General features: G+C 40.3%; 1 protein-coding gene across 2 annotated transcripts; it reads left to right on the forward strand.

The window, feature by feature from the left end:
• LOC119655870 lies at positions 1-11,189 on the forward strand. Of its 2 annotated transcripts, none has more exons than XM_038061997.1 (6): positions 1-1,701; positions 1,760-1,927; positions 9,056-10,126; positions 10,234-10,327; positions 10,388-10,502; positions 10,612-11,189. In XM_038061997.1, the coding sequence occupies exons 1-6, from the start codon at positions 521-523 to the stop codon at positions 11,016-11,018; spliced, it is 3,036 nt and encodes a 1,011-aa protein (XP_037917925.1). In that variant the 5' UTR covers positions 1-520; the 3' UTR covers positions 11,019-11,189. The 2 variants fall into 2 exon arrangements, with proteins under 2 accessions (XP_037917925.1, XP_037917924.1); XM_038061996.1 differs by having other exon boundaries at positions 10,201-10,327; positions 10,612-11,186.

Raw genomic sequence — 11,189 nt, forward strand, 5'->3', positions numbered from 1 at the left:
CTCAACAAGTGTCAAACGCGCTGTGCACGATCGCGGAATTTTAAACGATTTTGGCCCTATTCCGGTAGTGAGAATACTTTTCGAAGTGAACGTGCTGACAACGTGACAATAACTGACAAAGTGTGCAAATAATTCCATGGAAAGTGGCCTCGGTTAACTGAAAAACTCGTTGCAAAGTTAAATATTTCCTCCTGCATAGTGCTCGACTACTGGCTCACTACCACATGCACCAACTGTCTTCTAGATGAGTTACTTTTGACGCTTCGTTCGAGTTTTGTTTTTTTTCCGGGTCCTTTTTTGAATTCCTCAGCGACTTTGACGTCGGAATGCATGGGCCCAAATAGAAGGTTTCTCCGCGCCGTTCGCCAAGCATGATCGCTTATAAGTCACAATCAATCCATCAGAATGTGAAAAGCATCGAATTAGAAGGCGTCCAAGTTCATTGACCAAAAGCGGGTTACTCGCTTGAATCTTTCGTATGAGCCAGATATCCCCCGCCTTGTTTATTGTAAATAATTGAATGATGACCGAATTTCTACCACTCTGTGATGTCCTGTTCAATGTGATTTCACTCGCTGGATACTTTTGTGATGTGGTTTTCGACGTAGTGCTCGGATACGCGCTATTCGAACGCGGCCGAGTTGGATATTTCGCAATAGTTCTTTGCTTGGTACTGTCCTCGCTTCTAGTCTCGCAAATAGTCTCCTTACGATGGTACTGGAGCGAAGTGGGTAAACACAAGGACTCGGCGGAAACATCCTCGAACTCACACCACAATGGGACGTTGGATAAGAAGGACGTTTGCCCGTCCATCAGTTATAAAAGGAACGTGAAATTTCAACGATACACGGTTGTGGCTCTGCATGTTGTCCAACTGGGAGTCCTATGGAGGTATGCAAAGCTCTTCGTTCCCGTGGACCTGCGACGCGTGAAACATGAAGTTCGTGACTTGTGTATGCTTCGCCTTGTTCACGGATTTTGCGAGGCAGCCCCCATGCTTTTACTTCAGCTTTATCTTCTCATAACCATTCAAACGGATAGCAAGTTTCTTATGAACACGGCCGAAATGAAGTTCAAAAGTCTCAGTGGACATTCCATTGTTGGAGTTGTATCACAGCAGCCAGCAGCTGTCCAACAGCAAGCGGAGCGGACGTTTAAGGATCTGAATATTGTTTCCGCTGTTTTATCATTGTTCAGTGTTTGCTGGGCCCTGGCGAGCTTCAGCAAAAATGTGCGTCTCCAGAATGTCCACCGTCTAGTTTTAACGTGGCTTGGAGTGATATTTCAATTTTTATGGCGATTAGGAACTGTCACGTCGCGGATTGCATCACTTACCGTTTATGCATCCTTCTACAACTACTGGGTGTTCCTGGTCATTATTCTGCATTGGTTTTCTATGTTACTGTGGCTGATTTCACCGAAAAATGTATTCCACGGGGAGCGCATATCTCGTCTGCGCAAAACTTTGCTTTCTGCATTGATTGCATTTGTCTATGTTTTCGCTTACATCAACTTACAAGAAGTGAATCATCGCCAGAAAATGTTTACATTTTACATTGTTATGTTCCTGGAGAACTCGTTACTTGTTTGCCTATGGATGGTTGGCGTGTGGCCAAACAAACCGTCACAATGGTATCTTGTGCCGATATTGGTGTTGAGTGCGTTTGCGTTGGGAATGTTTTTCATGGTGTTATACTATAGGTAATTAATTTGCGTGCTTAAGTGAGGTCAAAGTGCTAATAGAGAAAATTCGTTAAAGGTACTTTCATGTACGAAGGCTTGGATACGAAAACGGTGGTCGATATCCAACATGCGGCATTGAAGTGAAGGATAACAGTGTTGGATCTAAGTCAATTTCAAACAGGCATAATGACCAGCCTCCTATAGCAGGTGTCTTCAATTGCCGGTTCTCTAATCCTGTTGGAAGGTAAGCCTTAACATTATTCTTTTTATTTACATTTTCTAGTGTTACCGATATCACAGGAATGAATGATTACCATATACAATTATTCATGATGCAGAAATTAATATTTTTTTTATAATGCTAAGTGAAAGGAAATACATTAATTGTAATTTATTTACAATAATTTATTAAGGGTGCCAATTAGGTAATATAATGTTACATGGTAGTTTACGCGGATACCGAGACTCCTATACTGGGACTGGTTATCGTAAAAGCCCGAAGTTTACCAATCTCTTTTAACGCAAAACTCCGAGATTAACGTAATTCTTAAAACTCGCATGAATTACACCTACATATAACATCATCATCATCAACGGCGCAACAACCGGTATTCGGTCTAGGCCTGCCTTAATAAGGAACTCCAGACATCCCGGTTTTGCGTCGAGGTCCACCATTTCAATAACCCTAAAAGCTGTCTGGCGTCTACGCCATCGCTCCATCTCAGGCAGGTTCTGCCTCGTCTCCTTTTTCTACCATAGATATTGCCCTTATAGACTTTCTGGGTTGGATCATCCTTATCCATACGGATTAAGTGACCCGCCCACCGTAACCTATTGAGCCGGATTTTATCCACAACCTGACGGTCATAGTATCGCTCATAGATTTCGTCATTGTGTAGGCTACGGAATCGTCCATCCTCATGTAGGGGGCCAAAAATTCTTCGGAGGAGTCTTCTCTCGAACGCGGCCAAGAGTTTACAATTCTTCTTGCTAAGAACCCAAGTTTCCGAGGAATACATGAGGACTGGCAAGATCATAGTCTTGTACAATAAGAGCTTTGACCCTATGGTGAGACGTTTCGAGCGGAACAGTCAGTAGCTGTTATCGGTTGTGATTTTCGACCCTAGATAAGAGAAATTATCAACGGTCTCAAAGTTGTATTCTCCTATCTTTATTCTTCCCATTTGACCAGTGCGATTTGATGTTGTTGGTTGGTTGGTTTCCGGTGCTGACGTTGCCACCATATATTTTGTTTTGCCTTCATTGATGTGCAGCCCAAGATCTCCCGCCGCCTGCTCGATCTGGATGAAGGCAGTTTGTACGTCTCGGGTGGTTCTTCCCATAATGTCGATATCGTCAGCATAGGCCAGTAGTTGGGTGGATTTAAAGAGGATCGTACCTCTTGCATTTACCACAACATCACAGACCACTTTCTCGAGAGCCAGGTTAAAGAGGATGCATAATAGGGCATCCCCTTGTCGTAGTAGTAGACTTACCGCTGGAGTGGAAATTGTATTATATCTTTGTGCTCTTCCAGCTTCAAATAATACTCTGCGTCTGTGTGTTGTTAACCTAGTTCCCTAGAATCAATTTTTAAGTGTTTGTGTAAAACAAAACATGATTAAAATCGATTCAATGTCTATCTGTCTGTCACATGCACTTTTCTCCAAAACAACTAAATCGATCTGAACGAAATTTGGTGGACAAATTAGAACTTTGAAATCCCACGCATACAGCGAGTGGTATAAGGGGGGATTCAAAACTTTTTGTCACCGGGTATAGTCGTGTAGATATGAAATGAAAGGTCTCAATTTGTACTTTCCGAACTGACATTAGTTTTGGCGTGAATTGCAAGTGTGAGCAAGGAGTCAACATGTATGCACTTAAAGTGAGACAGCACTCATTTTCGGAAACTACCCAATATTAGAATCCGAAAAAAATCAGGATGGTGCGCTTAGATGAAATCTAGGCCTCAAAATATGTCTCACTCCGATATCTGCTCAAATAAACTTACCAATAGTACATTACTAACTTTTAGAAATTTACTGAAAAACTCCCCTTAAATTCCTCCTAGGACTCCTAGGACGATTTATAGTTATAGCATTTCAAACTTATCAATTTCGTGCGAATTAACAGCATCTGAAGCCATACAAATAAGTTGCTGACGTCATAATTCACGGGAATAATTGATATTCGAGTGAAATATTAAAATTCCATTCAAGAAGAATCTAATTCTCCCCAGCTTTTTTTATATTTGATGTAGGCTACATTCTTGTCATTTGCCAATAATAATAAACTCCGATTGTGAAGCGTATGAGGTTGCTATTATCAAAACAGGGGTTTCCATCAAATAATTTATTTAAATCGCTTTCTAAAAAATACATAGAGGGCAATGGAATTTTTATCTATGTAACACGGAGCTGTCGTGCAATCGTCGCTCCTCACATCTTTTTCTTTTTCTTCAATCTTTATCCCAGGCGGGGTCGGCTCGTCGTGATCGGTTTCGTCATTTTATTTTATCAAATACCTGATCAGGATGTAATCGCGCGTGTAATTACGTGACGACACCATCGAAAACGCCTCTCCCGCAGTTTTTTCACGATCGGTGCAAACTTATATCGATCGCGGATATTCTCATTTCAGACGTGATCAAAACGCGTCGCGCCACCAGTGCAATGCAACATCTTCGTCCCCATTACCGAAAGGTGCCATTCATTGTCTTTTATAGTCGGCCAACACTCAGAACTATAGAGAGCGGCAGAAGGACGACATTTTAGATTTGGGACGTGCGCTGATATTCGATCAGAAAGAACACCAGTTGTAGAATGCCGCCTCATCCAGATTGCGTTAATGCGTGAAGCAATTTCATCACGCAGTTCTCCATTGGCTGATAGCATTGACTCGAGATGCTTAAAGTCGCTGGGTTCTGACAATGGCAGTAACCTGCCCCTCGAGATATTTAAATCGCTTAGTTCTAGCAATGGCGGTAACCTACCCAGAACTGAGCAATTTAAATATCTCGGGTCAATGCTATCAGCCAATGGAGAACTATGTTATGCTCCTCACATAGGGAAACACAAAACATTTTATACCTGAAGGGTCAAGCTTCCGGTTTCCCGACTTGTTTTCGTTAAAGTCACCTCCTAAGATGAGGGAGTTTCCGATGAACTGGAAGAGTCGAGCGAAATATTCTTTTTTAATACCGGATCGGAATGGACAGTATATTGAGAAGATCTTCAAAACTTTGTCAAATAGTTGTACACTAATAGTCACAAGCTGCATTTTTTCATCTTCAATTTTCTGTTCTCTAATTTATTTAATTTAATTTAACGGACAACAAACAGAGTAAGTTCCAATTAATTATTGTCCTCAGGAGGAGGAGAAAGCAAAAAACTTATCCTACGCTTAAAACTACTTAAAGTAGAGAAGTTAAAAGAACCAAGCCTAGGAATCGGGAAATGAAAGTAGACTTCGAGCTCTGCGAAGGGCACGTTGAAAATGTCTGCGCTACGTGTGTTATAAGACGCAGGACGGCAGGTGATCTCGTCAGCGGCAGAGCCGTCCATCAGACCCGAGGAAAGTTTAAAAAAGGTGCATAGATCCAGATAGGAGGGCTGTTGTAGGAAGAGAAGGTTCAGAAAGCGGAAGCGGGTCCACACGAGGGAAGCTTTTCTTAAAGAAGAAGGAGCGGGTGAATTTACGTTGCACATTTTCAAGGGCAAGACAATCACAGTTACTCGAGGGTGACCAGATCACGGAGCAATACTCGAGAGTATTCCTCACGAGGGAATTGAAAAGAGCTAAGGAGGATTAGATGGAGTCAAAATCAGAGGAGGAGCGAAGTATAAAGCCCGACAATTTTGCTGCTCGATTGATGACATCGAGGCAATGGGTGTCAAAGCGGAGCTTATTGTCGAAAGTGACTTGGAAGTCTTGAGTGGAATTTAGGCAGGATAAGGAATGTCTGTTAAGAGGGTAGGAGAAAGAAGTGGGTAAGGATTTTAGGGAGTAGCACATACAGTGACACTTTTTGACGTTTAGCGCTAAACCATTAGTCGAGCACCAACGAACCAGAGTGTCCAGGTTAGATTAAAGGGAAACACAGTCCATAGGCGACGATATAGCGGAAAACAGCTTAAGGTCGTCTGCATAGAGCAAACAGGGACAAGTAAGGAGGGGAGGTGTCTGATATCCTCTTCAACGAAGATTGTATTTCCGCTATTGTCTTGCCGACTGAAATGTGTTGCATGATATGAGCACGAAGTGAAGTGTCAACAAATTTTTCCGTTGAAATCTGCTCGAAATATTCTCGCTATCCGTCCCAGCTCGTTGATCAGTAAGTAAAGTACTGTTGTTATCATTATCGCAACAAATGTATTCAATATCCTGTGTGCATTGGTGTCAGCTTTTCATAAGTCGATGCAGATCTCTCCCTCCATCCCGAGTGACCAATTTATCGTAAAGGTCTTTGTAATGGACTGCTCGGGTAGCAGTGACCACTTTCTTTGCTTCCTGGCTGGCATTCTTGTAAATTTACCAATTGGGCAGCATTTTATCGTCGAAAAATTTGTGGTAGAGGTGTTTCTTTTCATGGATCTTTATTTGAACGTCGTCATTCCAAAGTGAAGTATCTCGGTGGATGAACGACTTACCTAGCTTAAGTGCAACTTTCGGAGGTTGCATAGGCCGCTTCGTAAATCGAGTTTCTAATCTGGTTGCACGTCTCTTCTACATTCGGAATGATCTTGACGCTGGCTTAGCAGTGGCTTGACACACAAGGCAGCAATCAACCACCGATGTTCAATTCACAAGTACAAGATCGTAAGTGTCCGTAAAATCGACTTTTGCGTTCATCACTCTCATTGAGTCCTCCAAACCCTGTTCCCCCATGGCACCTGTTGCCACCTGCCTTTTCATCCTCGTGACCATTAAGATTATCTGCAATGACAATATAGTCATGCATGTTACAGATCTTTGTATGCCAGAAGGCATCTTTCTCGGATCGACCTGTTTTCTGATGCTTATGCGGTGAAAAGCGAATCGTGCAATCGGCTGATATAATAGTGAGCTTCATTAGATGATCATCAACCCGTTCGACTTCTTCAATGGCATCATGGAAACCTTCTAAGATGGTAATGCGGACATCATATTGAGTCCGTGGGTTACCAAAATAGAGAAATTTACAGCCATTTTTACCGCGTTCGCGTTCTATGTTGCAGCTTTTGGCACCAAACGGTCGAGTTTCTTGTAGAGCGCAAATATCAAACACGCCTTTTCCAAAGAGCTATTGAGAGTTCCTTTGTCTTTCCAATGAGGGTATCAATATTTAGCGTGCAGACACGCATTGGTTTTGCTCGGACTAATTTAAAGTCAGCAAAAATGAATAGTATTAATCAACAAACACAAAATTTATCAATCTTACATCTCCAGGGTGTTCTAGGTCTGATGATTAATGGAGTTAAAACAGTAGTCAGCGAGAAGGATATTTTTAGAATTAATTTGGAAACCAAATAATCAAGAAAAAGTAAATTTTAATAATCCAGGTAGAATATAGGGAAATTAGGAACTTGGCCAAAAGGAATAGTAAAAATGCTTTGTTGTAAGATAAGGCGAGGAGATAGCTGAATGAATTTTTAATGTAAACATCAAAGAAAGAGAATGAGAATCCTTCGTGAATCTTAATACTGGTCGCCGGTGGCCTGTGGCCACGTGGACAAATCAGAATGGTTTCCCCTTTTCTTGATGGTAACCTTTTTTCTTCAAAAATTTCCACGGATATTTCGTAGATTTGCTGCCGGAAATGCATTCCCTTCATTTATACTACTATATATGCCACAAATATACTTTGAATTAATTAGTGAGTATTTTTGGGTCAGTTTTAATCTAGACCTAGAGAAAAAGTGTGAGGAAACTTTCCCATATATTTTTAACAGACATTTCTTCTAACAAAGTACAGTTGATATTTTCCCGGGGACAAGTACTAACATTTTCACTTTATTATCAGAATATTCGTTGGATCGCTTCGTTTCCGGAGAATCTTTGAGCTGTTTCGTCAGTATTACTGCTTAGGGTTTCTAAATGGAACCTGCTGCCTAAAATCTATCGGAAATCTGGATTGCAAGCTCAGCTATTTGCAAGCAATGTGAAGAAGCAAGCGAGTCCATCTTGCTGGCACCATGAAAATTCCATATTCGAATAAAAACATGTCTTTTGGTGCTATCCAGGAGTTGAACCATTTGTTGGTTTGGTTTCGAAACTGTTGTATGATTAACATCCAATGATTCTATACGTTCATTAGCGTCTGGAATTAGCCCTTATAAAGTAATACCACCAATTATTTATCTTCGTAGCGATGGTGATGTTAAGTATCAAAATCATGTTTACAGGATCTAAACCCTACTGTTTCCAACAAGAGGGCAAACTTTTCTCAGAAATAGTTTTAACCTACTCTATAGGATCTATTGATATTCTAACGAGTCCATCTTCGACGAAAAAGAGGTTAGATCAAGCTCCGAAACCTTCCGAGGATATCCCATCATGTGACTGAAATCCCTCCGAAGGTTTCACACGACAAGTATATACTAAGGACGCTAATGTAGGTCTCCTAAGCGATGAAGGTCCGGGCCATCCAGAGAGGATTCGTTTTGGTCACTAAGTAGAACCTTGAGCAGAAAAAAGGATAATAATTTCCAGCTGTCCAATTTTTTCTCTGGTCAAATTAAATTGTGAATGAGGCGATTGGACTCCAAATCCGGCGCCATTATTAACTTAACCATGAAACCTCTAACAAACAAATTGTTGGTGGCCGGTGCACTTAATTCGCTTATCTCTATTTGGTTGCTACTACGGTGCTTGATATATTACCAGAAATAGCGGTATACATGCTCAACCACTATAGTATTGCATTCACAATTTTTTTGTTCTTCTTCATTTTATTGTTAACGGAGCTATGCTAAGTCAAGTACAGTACAGTTCACGTGAGGACGACGTCTATTATCGAAACCAGGATTTAAACACGGAAGGGTAAATCGAATGTTTCATCATTGTATTCTATTAACAATAATTAGTGAATTACTAAGTGCATTTTTTCATCGAACGAATTCATTCCTTTTTCTTCCTTTCTTTGATGTTATCAGCCATCCCTGTGAATGTATACTCCTCCTTGTCTTATCTCGATTTAAATAGTCTTTTTCTCTCTCTTTATCATTTTTTTGGATGATTCGACTGCTCAAACGATTTCGCTCGTAATATAAAAATATAAAACTAAAGTGAATTTGCTTTATGTTATTCCTTTTACCGATCGGATACCTTTAGTCTAAATTTGGAATTATTAGTTATCTAACTTAGAATATATTTCATTTCCTACTTTCAGTGGAGCAACAAAACGAAAGAAGAAGAAACCAACAACTTTTATTCCTCCACCAACGCTTGGCTTCGCGTCACAATTGAATTCTGAATCGCCAACAATTAATGGACCAATGCCAATACCATTCTGGCGACGACCACTTTCCCAGTCACAATCTAGTGAAAACGAAGGTAGTGTAGGCTCGCGGGTAAACATTCATCAAAAACTTCAAGAGAAAAAACAGAAGCAATTAGCTGAACTCAAAATCATTGAAGAAGAAATCAAACAAGGAAAGCTTGGCGGGCCTGCAACGAATACTCTAGGCTCCGGTGACGATGGAAGAACTTCATTACCACGACAACCTATTCCAAGAGCCAAGAAGCACATAAACTTAGACCCTATTGAATGGTGTACCGCAACAAACATGGATTTAGATAAACGCTTTAATGATTTAGACGAAATTAACAACTTAAATAAGTTCACATCTCAGTTTGATAACTTATATTCGTCATTTGGGTTGAGTGGAATTAATATTCCTGCTCTGGAACAGCCGAACGTCCGTAATATCTCGCCAATTCCTTCATCGCAAGTCTCAGGTGCGGAAAATAATTCCCTTACTCGGCAAGTTCTACCTCGCACCAAAATGCTACACAATGGGTTACGGAACCCTTTTACGGATAGTTATCGAAACGTGGTTACGAACCAACCGACTCCGTTGAATCAACGTAATGTTACAAGTAGCCCTGTTCGGAATACAATGTTTGATCATTTGAATCATCAAAATATTTTCCTCGAAATCAATCATCCCCGACAAATATCCGGAACTTATAGTAGTAGTACTGAAAATGCCAATCCTGGAGCAGATAATCTGCCATTCCCTTATAATGTAATTCCTCCTCCTCGTTCGAAACTTGATAGCAAATCAACCCCGCCGACTCCTTCACTTATTATGCAACCACAAAACCAAAGTACGGTAGCAAATAAACTCACACAAAGGCAAATGCAAAGAGCAAAAACGCCCGAAATCCTTCTGGCACCTCATTATTTAGATAATTCACGGGTCTATTACGATTGGGTTGGAAGGGAAACAGCTTATAGGTACGTAGCCTACAGTCTAGTAAAGTCTATACATTTTAAGTTCCCAGTTTTTAAAATTGAGATGTTTTTTACAGAATTCAAGAATCTGATAGAAATCAAACTTTCAGCAGTGGCGATGAAAACCTGGACATATCGGCTGCCGATGAAAGCATAATTGCTGAACGGAACGGCAATCACGCGCCATCCGATATAGATAGTCAAGTATGAGAGACAAATTGCAATGTCTTCTTTTTTTATTCTAATAAAATCTTACAATTGCAGGTGTCATTGCCTAGGTCCTATACTTTGCCTCGTGAATTTAAATATTATCGACGAAATAAAATTCGAAAATTCAATAAAAATGAACATTTTATAACGAGCACAAATAGTAGTGATGGTAAGGCAATTATGATATTAATTGCAGTAGTAAAGGTCTTATTTGAACTTTGAATTTTGTAACCGTTCTGAGTATAATAGCTTCCAACTGACAAAAGTAATTGTTCCAGGTGATGTTGATAGTGCTGACGACAACGAATCCGAACGACATTCCGACACATCGCAATGTCGAATACGATTACAGCAGCAACAAAACTCACGAAAAATTCAAAACAATTTCCATAATCATCCACAACCCACAACAAGTAGTTCCATCAGTGCTTCAACTAACAACCCTCACCAGTTGCGAAATAATCGAAACAATTTCATTTCGTCACCAATTAATCAACCTAGATGCAACGGCTCACCGAATAATCACATGCATCCTACCGACGTAACAGTTAACAATTTAGATTTGATAAGTGGCGTTGAAAGCAACTTAAATAACAATATTTTCCCCATCCGCCAAAGTCGACTGAAAGTCTATGGAGCTAATAAACATGGTATGATGCCATGGCGGCATGAAACCAAATTATAACGGAACTGTCGATTGCAATAGTGATCCTACCGAAAATTTCAGTTTTTATGCATAATATTTTTTGAGAACAAAAAAGTCCAAATCAGAATTTTGTAAAAAAAAATAGTAGACTGTTTTGTATTTATTCTATGTTTAGATTTTTATAATAAAATATTGTTTATTATACATGGA

The sequence above is a fragment of the Hermetia illucens genome, chromosome 4 (genome assembly GCF_905115235.1).
Source record: "Hermetia illucens chromosome 4, iHerIll2.2.curated.20191125, whole genome shotgun sequence".
NCBI lineage: Eukaryota > Metazoa > Arthropoda > Insecta > Diptera > Stratiomyidae > Hermetia > Hermetia illucens.